The following is a 14,161-nucleotide window of genomic DNA, read 5'->3' on the forward strand; positions in this document are numbered from 1 at the left end:
TAGAATAACACAGGACGATCTTAACTCAAGGTCCTTAGTCACATCTGCAAAGACGTTTTTTTTTTTTTTTCAAATAAGTTTTTTTTTTTTCCAAATAAGACTTTTTTTTTTTTCCAATACAGGGAGACAACCTTTATTCCTTTTCATTCTCCTCCCACATCCAAGTTCTCACCAGTTCTTACTTATTCTCTTTGGAGCCCATCTACTTCCTTCTAGAGATTTGTTACATGAACAGTCTTTAATTTTATCATTTTGAAAATAAGAGAAGTTATGAGGCTAATATTATTTCCCCCCCAGTGAGTCTCTGAGTTTGAGAAGATTAAGTAATCTCCACAACCCCGTAAGAAGTGAAAAGTAAGAATAAAATTGCCTATAATTTGATGTAAGGTAGCCCAACATTTACCTTTATAACACTGTGGTATAAACTATTTGAGTTCTACTTTGTGGAATTTATTTGTATCTTTTATGGTGGAATAATACAGTGTCCTCTGAATGTCTATAATGTTTTTCAATGTTTATTGACCCTAATGTATACACATAATTAAGCTTGTTAATTACTTTGCATTGATCTTCAACACTCTTATTTTTTTATAAGGTCTGTAAATTTCTGAAAGCAGCTGTTAAATTTTACTATTATTATTTATACTTTGAAAATTGTCCTTATTTATACTAAAGTTCTGATTTGTATATTCTAATGCTAATTTATCTATTGTCTAAAGATTCTTCATTGCTGTACCTTCTTGATTAATTATGTGTGATCCTTATCAATGTTAAAGTTCAAGTCGTTTTCATGGACTGAACATTTTCCTCAAGCCTTACTCTAACATCTTCTCCCATTATCCTGACTTCCACCTGACTTTCCATGATTTGTACTCTTTGGTATTTACCCTCTTTGTTCACTGTTACAAATATGGAATTCACTCACGTTGTGGTACTGACATCACTCTTTCTGAGGGCTGCCTCAGTGGAGCCTAAAATAGCAAAATAACTAGAGAATTCAGTGGTCCCTCAGGGGACCAGAAACAGAGAAGGAAGATTTGAGTCACATGGGCCCCCATTGTTCTATACTGTCCTGAATGATCTCTTATTCCCTACTCTGGGTACCTTATTTCCTTAACTTCATTCTTCCCTAGTGTGCTCTTGTTTTCCCTCAACTGTCTGATAGCCCTCTATTGCCTGTTCATGTGTCTGTTGAAGAATTAGGTGGCTTAACATAAGTAATTTTAATAGATTGTCACTTTAGCTTGTGAGTTTTATGGGTTGGACAACATTGGCTAACATGAGAACTTCCTTTCGGAGTGGATGAGCCAATAGTTTATTTTTTACGTTGATGATTCCAAAGTAGAATAAAAAAAGGGAGAAGTCTGCATATTACTACCCATGAGTCCCTACTTGTATTTTTCCTTTTAACAATTTTTAAACAGAAAAGTAATGAGTGACTCGAGGCAATGCATAGGATATATGTGTACACAAAAGGAAAAGATTACCACGCTGCCATTATGCCAATACAGCCATGACTTACATTTCTTCTAGTCTTTTTGTATTACTTTTTAAAAAGTGTTCCCAATTGTTACCATATTATCTGTGAAATTTTATATTATGATTATTGCACCTGGCACTGTATTTAGTGCTGTGCATAGCTTTCATAACACATCATTGTCAAAGCTGTAGGCTATTTTAATGTGTGAATATTCCATTAGCTGCTTATCTGCTCCCCAGATAGCTAACTTCCTAGGCCACCTGGGGACAGACTCATTCTTATTTCTTTGTTTATAAGACAATTACAATTTAAAAAATATCAACTCTGTGTACATGAATCATACTTTTGAAAAAGCACAAAGGAATATACAGTGAAAGTTTCCTTCTATTCCTGTGCCAAGTGACATGAGTCACCTCCTCAAATGAGTTTCTTAAACACTCTTTCAAAGACAGCCTGTAAAGTCAGACACATTTTAGTAAGAATAGTTGATGTATACAAATGTGAATATGCTTGAATGATAAATAGTAGCATATTGTACCCTCTACCATACTGTTTCTTCCATTTAACAAGCTGATTTGTCCACAGCTAAATAGGAATGATGATGATGATGATGAAGATGCTAAGCAGGAGGAAGGGATTGGTATGGTGTATGACACAGTGAGTTAAGCGTCACCTGCCATGACAGCATCTTATATGAACAGCAATTTGAGTCCTGTCTATTCCATTTCTGATCTGGATCCCTGCTAATGCTCCTGGTAAAGCCGTGGAAGGTAGCCCAAGTCCTTGGGCCCCTGTGCCCACATGGGAGACCTGGCTTAAGCAGAAGGAAGAGGACGAAGAGGGGAGAAATGAGTTTTTATTGAGGGGTGACTGCTGGAAAGTGGAAGTACTAAATCAAAGAGCAGGCACATTATAAATTTGAATAGATGGTGCTATGGCACAGTGGCATAGCAGGCTAATCCTTGGCCCATGGTGTGAGCATTCCATGTGAGCACTGGTTCGAGTTTCAGCTGCTCCATTTCCCAACAGTTCCCTGCTAATGGACTGGAATAGCTGTGGAGGATGGCACAAGGCTTTGGGCCCCTGAATCCTTGTTGGGAGACAGGGAAGAAGTTCCTGGCTCCTGGTTTTGGACTAGCCTAGCTCTAGCCATGGTGGCCATTTGGGGAGTGAATCAGCAGATGGAAGATTCTATCTCTTTCATTACTGTCTGTAACTCTTGACTTTCAAGTAAAATAAAATAAATCTTAAAAAACATACATTTGTATATAAGTTTTCAAATTCAATCACAGGGTTGTCTTACTTCTGCATGCAAATCTCAGCAAATGTTAAGTCCTCAACACAACCCCATGGGTGGTTACTATTATTATCTGTATCTGAGATTCTGGAAGGAATAAAAATCCATCACCAAAAAGAGTTCCAAGATGGAAAGTCAGGTGCAGAAGCCATCAGCCAGAGGTGGTAGCTGGATTTTGGACGGTGATGATCTCACTAAAAAGTGAGAGGACTGAAAAATAAGGATGGCAGCCATGGAAATTCTGGGGAAAAGTGAAGTCATATAGGATTTGAGGAAAGAGTCCCTCTGTGAAAGGCTTCAGTGCTTGTCTGTTCTTAAGCATTTCCTTTTCCCTTGATATTGCAAGATACTGGAGGGGAGTAACACATTTTGAATTCTCCAGCTTTCTGTTTCATCCCAAACTTGAGCATGCATACTGACTTTCTGGTAGAACCAGAGGCCTGATCTCGTCCAGAGCCTTTAGCTGGGAAGCACTTCTTATGCAGCAGGGCAGAGAAGGCTGTGCTTCAGAATGTTCTGAAAACAGGCTCCAATTGTGGTCATTATTTGGATACTGTGGTTGTGTCAAGTTTGTTTGAGGAATTAAATATGGTAAGGATAAAGGAGTAACAAGGGCCCTGGGAGTTTCGGAGAGTTGTGCTCACAGAAATCAGACTACCTGGGTGAAGCGTGGTGAGAAAGGGCAGACAGGTGAGTGAATAGGCTCTTTCAAAGAGACCCAAGTAGAAAAATCCAGCTCAGGACCTTGCACATTGGCTCAGTGGCTAAATCTTTGTGGTGCATGTGCCAGGATCCTGTATGGGCACTGGTTCATGGACTGGCTGCTCCACTATCAATCCAGCTCCTTGCTTGTGGCCTGGGAAAGCAGTCAAGGACGGCCCAAAGCTTTGGGACCTGGCACCCATGTGGGAGACCTGGAATAAGCTCCAGGCTCCTGGCTTTGGATTGGCTCAGCTCTGGCCACTGCAGCCACTTGGGGACTGAACCAGTGGACAGAGGGTCTTTGCATCTTTCTGCGTCTTTCTCTTTGTAAATCTGCCTTCTCAATAAAAACAAAAATACATCCTTTTAAAAAAATTAGGTTCACTGTTTCCTCAGCATAATTAAGAACTCATGGTATGTGCCTAAAATTCTTGTGTAAGTTAAATAGAAAGTTAAAGGCTTTGAGATGGCAATCACACGCTGTCCACTCTACAACAACCCCCCCCTTTTTTCTTCCATATTGACTTGCAGATTTACTTAAAGCAAAGGGCAAGATGGGATTTTAAAACAGGTAGACTTGGGTTTGAATCCTAGATCCACAATTTCATAATTGTAAACACAGGGACAATCAAACTTTAATTCCTCAACTCTCAACTGAGATACTAATAATGACTGCGTTTAACTTTCAGTCTCCTTTCTACTTATCTTAGGGCATGTCTACGTTAGTATCAGAGGCTGAGATGCCAAAGACAAATCTTCCAGATTTCCTTGCAGCTGAATTTTACACCTGAGCTGGTTCTACCAAGCGAATATCCCCGTGAGAGATTAGGGAGGTGGAATGATGGGCAGCAGAACGCTTTGAGAAGGCACTGGATCTTGTTCTGAGCAGTATTACAGGGGCAACTCGTATTTTGGGAGATGGAGTTTTGGTGTTTGATCCATAGCATCTGCAGCAGGAGGCAACAGATGTGGAATCATCCTAGCAGAACCCCATGTTTTGGCTGGGTGTTTCTTTGGTTGTACTGTTATTCATTGTGTAGAATGAAAACTTCCATGGCACCCCAGAAATTATGTTGGTAAGTGCCCTGAAAAATCTTGTTCTGTTTAAATTTGTTTAGAATAGATTCCACTGACTGCAACTCATAGACTAACTTCCCAGGTTTAGAAGGGGAAGGCAATTTATATCTTCAGCATGTATTTAGCACATGGTCAGCCATGTTATTTTTGTTATTGCATCAACTAGCAAAATAAAACAGAAACAAATATACCATTGTTTGTTTCTGACTTTATTTTTTTGAAACCTACCTTTGTTCTACTATTCTTAGGTTTGAGGACTGCAGGACAGACCTCTTTCTGTATTATTAGGACTGACACAGTGAAAGATTATCAAACTAGGAAATAAGTCCTTTATAAAGCGAGGAAACCCCGGGGTAGCACTGTGGCACAGTGAGTTAAGCCAGTGTCTGTAGTGCACTGGTTTGAGTCCTGGCTGTTCCACTTCCATTTCCGCTCCCTGTTTATCACCTGAGAAGGGCAGTGGAGGACATCCTTGTCACCCAAGTGGGAAATCTTGAAGAAGTTCCTGGCTCTTGGCTCAGGCCTTCGTGGCCATCTGGGAAGTGAACCAGCAGATGGAAGAACTCTCTCTCCGTGTCTCCTCCCCACTACCCCCATCCTGACTCTGTCTTTCAATCAGTAAATCAGTTTTTATTTATTTACTAACCGAAGAAGCCCTTACGGTTTTTATTTAAGTTCTGAAATTCTCTTCAACTTCAGTTAACAGTTCTTGTAACGGGTCAGACACTGTTAGGAGCTGCGGCTTTAAAGCATTTAGATAATTGAGAAGTTCATGGTATTTTGTTTTTCATTTCCTGGTTCTGTTATCTGCTTAACTTACTGTTCTCTTCTGATACTGCTGGAGAAAGTCCATTTATGTTTTTATCTATAACTTAATATAAAGTTTTTTTTTTTTTTTGCTAAACTGCTAATCTCATTTTTGTGTATTGTAACCTTTTTGCCTATAAGACTTTCGATCTTAAAGTAAAAATGATGTAATTATGTTGTAATCTTTGTTGGAAGGTACATAATAAGATGTCACTAATTCTTATAAAGTCTGAATAATGTGAAATTGTTTATATTCAATAGTGATTGGATTAAAACGCCCCGTCATCTTTTTTCTTTAAAGAAGCTCAGATTTCTATTTGCTTCCTTACCCTGATTCTTCCTAAAATATTTACCAGACATTGAGTATATAAAATATTTATAGAGGGCATGGTATTTAAGCTAGCAGGTAAGACACACATGTCCCCCCCAAAGTACCTTGGTATGATGGCTAGCTCTGGCTCCTGGCTCCTGATTTCAGCAGATCTGGAGGTCAATGTTAATGCCTCAAGAAGCTGGGGCTCTTCCGCCTATGTGGGAGACCAAAATTGAGCTTTTGGGCCACTGACTTTAGCCCAGCCAAGTCCTGACTATTATGGGCATTCGGGAAGTGAACCCACATATGGAAGCTCTCTGTGTGTGGCACTCTCTCTCTTTTTCCCTCTCTCTCAAGTAAATAAAATGTCTGTAGTGCAAATTGAGACTAAAATGCTCACAGCTTTCCCGATAGCTGTCTTATTTTACATGTTAGTCTATGTTTTTTTTTCTTATCTAAAATACGGTTTTTGATTTGGTTCTCAGGTATTGTCATGTCTATATTGCCTTAACAAAGACATGGCAAGTAAAAAATTCTCATTTAATATAAAAAAGCCCAAGTCTTTGAACAATCCCCAGGAGATCTGTTTGGAGTCGAACCAAGGTTGTGAGTTCTTTCCCATCTCGCAGTGGGATTGTGTTTGCTGCCCCTGGGGTCCTTTGTAAGCCCCCAAACCTTGGGGACTGTCTGCTAGGTTGCTTTCTCTTAGCTCTCACTGCTGTGCTCCTCACGAGGTGACATCAGAACCTTGGGAGCTTTTTCCACACTTCTTGGCAGCTTGGGGTGATCGGAGCGCCCCCTTTAGCTTGCTCTATGCCTCAATCGGATCTCCAACTGTTTCTGCTTTGTCATAAGTGACAGCCACAAGAATTCCTAAAAGGATTCAGGCTACTCATCCTCTCTGTTAGAGGATTCCCAAATCCATCTGAGATTCCTTTACATCCCCCAGTTCTTCAATCCCCAGGAGGAGCAAAGAACTGAACCCCCTGGTTGTATCTTAAGCTTCCATTATCCTCTTCCTGTCCGCCCCCAGCAGAAACAGGGCCGGGGGCGGGGGAAGAATGAGTCATGTTACCATTTCTCCCCAACCAGTGGTTTGCACCAAGGGGTCTCCACTTTCTCCTTTCTGGCTTGGCTATCAATCTACGGGGCATGATTTCAGAACTAAAATCACAAACAAAACCTACAACACAACCCAAGACAACACTTCTTCAAGAGCATCACTCTGTGCAAATGTTGAGCTTGGCTTTTCAGTCCGTTGCTTTTCCACTTTGTTTAGAAAAGAGGTCATTCAGGTACTCATTCTGCATCTGTGATGTGGGCTCTACCTGCCTTAAGTTCCAAGCAGCAAAAAGCACTGACCAATGTTCAAGGACGTGGAGCAAGAAATAGATGGTAAAGAACAACCTATTGATGTCTCCATGTAACAGCCCTCTATCATCCTATCATGCTGTGATTTGGACCTAAATACTTCAAATGAATTTCAATTCACAGTAGAATGGGTCTGGAAGACAAAATTATTTCCATGAAAGTAGTTAATTTATGAAGTCCAATAAGCTGTTTTTGTGTTTAAAGACACCTAGATCTTTCCTCATATGTAACAGAAAAATTACATATGTATGTGATATTTGCATAGAAGCTACAGATCACATATAGTCAAGACTTCCAGACACTGAAACTGACTATCAGTATATGTTCTGCATATAGTAGTTCAGGAAGATTTCACTGCCACGGCATTTTTGGAAGTAGCTGTCCAGAGGGACTTCAGTAAAACTTGGGATTTTAATAACTGAAGGAAAGAAACAGAAGAAGGAAAATCAACTGGAAAAGTGGCTAACTCTATGTTCATATTCAAAAGATGAGTAACCACACTGTATCTTTTGTTTTGTTCTCAGCTGGAAAGGCAGCTAATGTTACAGAATGAAATGAGGGAGAGACAAATGGCCATGCAGATTGCTTGGTCTCGGGAGTTCCTCAAGTATTATGGAACTTTTTTTGGCCTTACAACCATCTCACTAACAGCTGGGTAAGTTTGCTATTTACACAGTTTTCTTAAATAATTTACTTTATTTTATCTTTACCATTATCATATTATTAAGTGGGCTATTTGGTCTATGTAGTATACATGTAAACAGAGCAACCTCTTGCAGCTCAGTCTTTGGGGATTACTCTGTGGAACCAGGGTAGTCATACTTAATCTAGTTTCACATATTTCTCCTGCCAGTTTCTCTGTTTCATTGAGAATGAAGGGTAGGAAGAAACAGAAGAAAAATGCCTGTGATCGAAGGAGCAATGCCAGGGCTGGAACCAGGAAATGAGAACACATAGGCAGGAAGATTCCAGTGAGTTAGGCCGTGACTTCTGCCTCCCAGGGTTTGAAAAGCAGGAAGCTGGAGCCAGGAACCAGAACTGGGACTCAGTCACTCTGATGTCGGATATGTGTCCCAATCACTAAGTTCAATGTTCACTCCCCTTACCTTTTAAAAAATGAATCTGAGCCTCAAAAATAGAGATGACCAAATCATAAACCTTGACCTGTACAATCAGATGAGGGATATTGGGTAGGAAAATCCTAGCTCCCGAGAAGGTACAAATGAACTTCGTAACTTCTGAAATGGAGAACTTTCTTCCAAAAAAATAGGCAAATTTTCTGCAAATATATGTATGTATATATATATGTGTATATATATTGGTTGCTTTTTTGTTGTTGAAACAGAGCAATAAAACGAAAGAAGCCAGCCCTTCTCGTCCCTATTGTTCCATTAAGCTTTATCTTTGCCTACCAGTGTGACTTGGGGTATGGGACCCTTCTACAAAGAATGAAAGGTAAGTCTTCGATAAATCCTAGTTCCTACTTTCAGATTATTATTTTTTTTGTTGTTCAAGGATCCCCTAAACCTATGACGATTTCAGTAAGACCCTCTGTCCAAGCTTCGACTGGCCAGCTTTTTGGATCCCTCACACACTAGCTCAGAGGAACTGACCATTTGTTACATTTCCATAAATTTTGTAAGCTGGTGACTAAATAGATATTTATTTTAAATTAAATGATATAAAGCAGATATTTAATTGTATAAATGCTATACTACTCATAGTATAGATGTTATATACTCATAGTAGTATATAGCATCTATACAAATATTATTTGTATTAATTATATATGTATTATAGAAGTGTAAATACATTTTACTGACATAAAGGTATAGCAATATCTCCAACTTAAGGGACATCCAGTTGGTGGTTTAAAGTTAGCTTTTATACATCAGCACTACAGATACTTAGGACATGCCAAGTCAGGGCTTGACTTCTTATTTTGGAAAACCAATGCCTTTGGGCCAGCCATCTATTTTTGAAAATGTATTTATTATTTATGCATTAGTTATGGCTGTGTATCTGTGAATATGACAGAACTAAACAATGGAAATTGAAACACAAGGTTATACCTCTAAAGTATTTAATCTTCTGCCCTGTGAGAAAGTTTGCCACCTGTGGTCTACACTTTAAAAAAAACAGATGAAAAAATTAGTCATGCAAATTAAGTGTAATAGTGCATTGTATCTACAGCTGTTATAGTCTTCCAATATTCAACAACTATTACTTGATTTCATAAAGAGATGGTCCACAATATTCTGTGAAAACAGTAAAATTCTTATATATGTCATCATTGTTTTGCTTTTATCCTCTTCTTTAATGTGTGTGAACAAAATGTCATAATCACGTTGACTAGAATTACAGTTTCACCAACTGCAACCATAGCTTTAAGTTATGGATTCCACAATTCAGCAATAATCAGTGAAAGCATCTAGTGATTAGAAATCTGCTATATAGAATTTATCATTAGGCATTATACACATTTTATGAAGTGCCACTTCTACTTTGTGTCAGTAACATTTATAACAATGTGCATACATTTCTTCTTCTTCTACTTGTTAAAAATTAAAGAGCAAACCACTGTTGTCACAGAGCCTGACTCCTATTGTCTGGTACTTCCAGAGTAGCCATTCATATCCCAGGAAAACAGAGCTAACTAGCAGTCCAAGACAGCTTTGTCTTCCAGATTCCTACCACTTCTGGGGAGTTGCTAATCATAGTGCCAATAAAAACAAATACATTAAACATTGCATTAGAAAGTGCCTAAAGAAAGGGCAGGCTCTGGGGTATAAACACTATATATTACACAATTTAAAACATTCTGTTAATTAGTCTTCAGAAATAAAAATTGGCAAATGTCACCAGGTCTGGGAAATCACTGCATGATCTAGATGTTTTCTGACAGAAGTGTGTGTGGAAATATGTGTATGTTTGTAGAAATGTGTGTGCACATGTCTGGACAGACAAGGGAGTAGTCACTGTTATTAACAGTAACATGAATTTCAGGATGGATAAATAATTTGAGGTCAAAAAGTAACTTTCCTGAGAAGTTTCCATTTCAACTAACTTTGTTTTTCTACCACTTAATTTTACATAACTGAAAAACAGACTGGGCTCTGAAGTTCCTCCATCCCAAACCATTCCAAACCAAATTAAATTTTCTTGTTCCAGGGAATTACTTGTCTTGGTGTTCTTTCCCTTCTATATTTAAAAATGTTCCTTTCTGGGTCTGGCATGATAGCCTAGTGGCTAAGGTTCTCGCCTTACACACTCCAGGATCCTATATTTGCTCCGGTTCTAACCCCTGCTGTCCCGCTGCCCACCCAGCTCCCTGCTAGTGTCATGGGAAAGCAGTGAAGGATGGCCCAAAGCCTTGGGACCCTGCAGCCATGTGGGAGACCCGAAAGAGGCTCCGGGCTCCTGGTTTCGGATTGGCTCAGTTCTGGCCGTTATGGCAACTTGGGGAGTGGGTCAGTGGACAGAGGATCTTCCTCTCTGTCTCTTCTATGTGTCTGACTTTCCAATGGAGATAAAATAGGTCTTCAAAAATATTCCTGTCTGTGCTTAAAAAAAAAACCAACTGTTTAAAAGTCAGATTTGCTTACAAATTTTTTGAATTTGTTATGACATTTCCCCTGGGAAGTACATTTCTTCTCTTAAGGAATGTGGCTGAAATGTTGAACTATGTTATTTGGGGACATAGCCCCATATTGTGTTATTGCCTGGCACTGGAACAAAATAGCAATCAGCTAAAAACAACAACAACAACAACAACAACAACAAAAACACAAAAAACTCACCAATGACCCTTTTGTCACTTTCCATTATTGCTATGCTTAATTTCAGGTGAAGCAGAGGACATACTGGAAACAGACAAGAGCAAATTGCAACTGCCAGGAGGAATGATTACTTTCGAAAGCCTTGAAAAAGCCAGAAAGGAACAGAGTCAATTCTTCATAGACAAATGAAATCGTATCGACCGACTGAATCTTAGGACACAGAATTGGTGGCTTGACTCGTGTTGCTTTTTTTTTTTTAACAATTTTTTAGATGCTCAAGATTTTGATAAATGAACTTAATTTTAAAATATTAAAATGTAAGATGAGTTTTGTTTTACTATCTTGAAATAAAATGTGTAACAAACAGCACAAATTACAGAGGTACATTAAGCTACTCTTGAATTTACTGTGTATGTGTGTTTTACAGATATCTAAACCGGAAAAATTAATAAATCATGTTGTTTTTAAGTCTTGGAAGCAAATGTTCTGATTATTGAAGTTCTCTGCTATATAGACTTTCTTTGTCACATTCAACTCCCCTCAATGCCCCTATTGTTTGAATGGGCAGCTGTGTCCTGTCTACATGACAGAAAACCACCAGTACACGTTCTGCACTTACTATGGCAGGCACTGGTTTGAGCATTTTGTACACGTTCTTGTGATCATCCCAACAATTCCATGGAAAAAGCATCAATTTGTGAATGTAGAAACAGAAGAACAAACATATTGGATTACCTGACCAAGGTCATACATGGGCAGAACTTGGATTTGAACCTAAACAAATGGTTCCAGTGTTCAAAAGGTTAGTACTTAATTCATGTTTATCAAGCAAAGAACAGACACAAGAGGAAAGGGTAATGATATCTGAATAATGATTATAAAGCACATGGGAAAGAAGGGGAGGTTGATTAGTGTGTCTACCTTTTTTTTCCAGACACCTCAGGAAAGCTATCCTCATAAAACACACCCAGCTGTTCTCTTTCCTTCAAATGCAACCCCTACATAAAAACCACTTATTCCACAAGTATTTATTGATTTCTACTATGTGCCCTACACTGTCACAGCAGTTACAGCGGTGAATGGGTAGCTAAGGTCCCTTCTAATGAAAAGCATATGTTATAGTGAGGGGTGTCTAAATTAGGAAAGACAACAAATAAACATATGCATTGAAAAGACTGATAAATACTGGGGACAGAGAAGGACTCTCAAGGCACAGGCTTGAAAGGGTTAATTGTCAAAGTGACTATTTGCCTGGAAGTCTGGACCCTCCAGAGATTAGCCTGCACCCTGTTACAAGAACACTCTGCTTCCTGAAATACCAAGAAGCAAATAGGCGATAGTCAATTCCTGGGAGTGTTAAAGACTTACGGGACAGACAGCATTTTGTATATTACTCTTTGCATTGAAGTGATAAGGTCAGAAACCTCTGCTTATACATTGCTAATCTTCACTAACTGCTTTCTGCTTTATGTTATGTAGACACCCACCATCACATAGATGACCACTGTCATGCAGATACTTACTAAAAAAAACAACACTCATTTTGTTTGGGCTATTTCTTTGCTCATAGCAAGAAGTGGCCTCCTGACTGAAGAATAAAGACATTTCCCTCACCTTGGAGTCTTGCTCAATTTCTTTGGACCCCAACACAGACTGAAGCGGGAGGAAAAGCTCAAAGGAGTCATCAAGCCAAATAATAGAAAGGTCAAGGAGAGTAGTAAGAGAATGCAAGGGAACAGAATGGGGATCCTATCTCAAAAGGAGCTAATAACAAATCTATGTGTTGCCTTGATGCATTTGTTAGTTGTAAGAGAACCTGTTTGGAAGGATGTATAGAAGTTCTCCATGAAGACATGGAGACAAACAGCAAGGGTGTCCCAGGCAAAGGCGGAGCTTGAACAAAGACAGAAAAATACACATCAAATCCAAGAAGTTGCTGCTGGATACTCAGAATGGCTATGGCAAAGGGTTCTTCACCAGAGATATGTTTTAAAAAATGAGTCTGTACCTGGCCACGCTTTAACAGCAAGTGTCTGGGTGAGTAGAGACTCTAAGGTGGATTATGTCAGGCAATGGACCTTGGAAGGATTTCTTCAACCTTGGAGCAACAAAATCAGCATCGCCTCAGAACTATCAAAACCACTTCAGCAGTACCCTTGGAACATGTTCTACACTGGGACCCTGGGGTGATATCAGATGGCCATCCCCCATTCACAGGTACTGATGCAGTTAGGCTGCTGAGAGCAGCCCTCTTCCCTACTCTCCCCTTGCTCCCAGATACAAGAAGTAAAAAGTTTGAAGCAATTGTCTCATCTATTTTTTCCCATTCCTCAATCATTCCCACTATAATCAGTGGTCCACGTGAACATGCATCCTTCTCAACAATGTAAACACCAAAAATAAAATATGCTTATTTTTTTAAAAAAGAAATGAGTGTGTAAGTCAGGGGGGTAAGCTGTCTTTTCTGATGCTGGCATTTCTTATCGAAGTACCACTTCGAGTCCTGGATGTTCTAGATCCATTGCCATCCAGAAAAAAACCTAGATGGTATGTCTAGTCCTGGCTTGAACCTGGATTAAACCTCACACTTATAGCCTTGGGGGAATGAACCAGCTGATGGAAGATTCCTTCTCTATGCCCACCTCCGTCTCTGCCTTTCAAACAATAAATCAAAAAATTTTTTTTAAAAAGAGAAAAGAAGCTGATGGTACAATTCAATTCCTGAATGCCCTTGAGTGTTAACAGCAAGGAGCTTGGCCACTTTCTTGAGAGGGACGGGAATGGAAAAACACGAATTAGGATTTTGTCTACATTAGTATATTGAAAGGAAGCGATGCCAGAGCTCAGGTAATAAGGAATTACCTTGGTTCACAAGAGTCCTGAGCAGGACATGAATTAAAGAACAGCCGTTGGGATGGATTCAGGGATATGAACCCAGAATAACAGAACCAGGAAACTAGTGTGAGACTGTAGATTGGGGCGACTGTAATTTTCCTTCACTTATTCCGCATGGTTTATCTAACCTCTTAGAGAGAGAACATGGGAAAGAAGAAGTGACTGGGAGACGTGCTAGTGCGCTAATGGATGCCCAAGATCTAGTTCTGGTTTGCAGATAATGCCAGAATCTAGACTTGCACTTCTTCCTTCTTAAATTCCATCGTGCTCCATATAGTTTTAATATAGTCTAGACAGGGTTCACCACGAATGGGGTTAAGGTTCCTGAGAGGGCTGACTAAAAACTTCACATAGCTGGGCCCGGCGGCGTGGCCTAGCGGCTAAAGTCCTCGCCTTGAAAGCCCCGGGATCCCATATGGGCGCCGGTTCTTATCCCGGCA

At 39.5% G+C, this 14,161-nt stretch overlaps 1 protein-coding gene across 3 annotated transcripts in view; it reads left to right on the forward strand.

Moving 5' to 3' along the window:
• PLGRKT (plasminogen receptor with a C-terminal lysine) overlaps positions 1–11,294 on the forward strand; it is a 29,959-nt gene extending 18,665 nt beyond the window's left edge. For 2 of the 3 annotated variants that reach the window (XM_058657323.1, XM_058657324.1), the window contains exons 3-5: positions 7,572–7,702; positions 8,393–8,502; positions 10,894–11,294. In XM_058657323.1, coding sequence (XP_058513306.1) covers positions 7,572–7,702; positions 8,393–8,502; positions 10,894–11,015 — 363 coding nt within the window. In that variant the 3' untranslated portion in view covers positions 11,016–11,294. The remainder of the gene's footprint in view (positions 1–7,571; positions 7,703–8,392; positions 8,503–10,893) is intronic. The other variant, XM_058657325.1, reaches the window with a different exon arrangement.
• Positions 11,295–14,161: the final 2,867 nt, after the last annotated feature.

This window comes from Ochotona princeps, chromosome 31, assembly GCF_030435755.1.
Source record: "Ochotona princeps isolate mOchPri1 chromosome 31, mOchPri1.hap1, whole genome shotgun sequence".
In the NCBI taxonomy this organism is placed as follows: Eukaryota; Metazoa; Chordata; class Mammalia; order Lagomorpha; family Ochotonidae; genus Ochotona; species Ochotona princeps.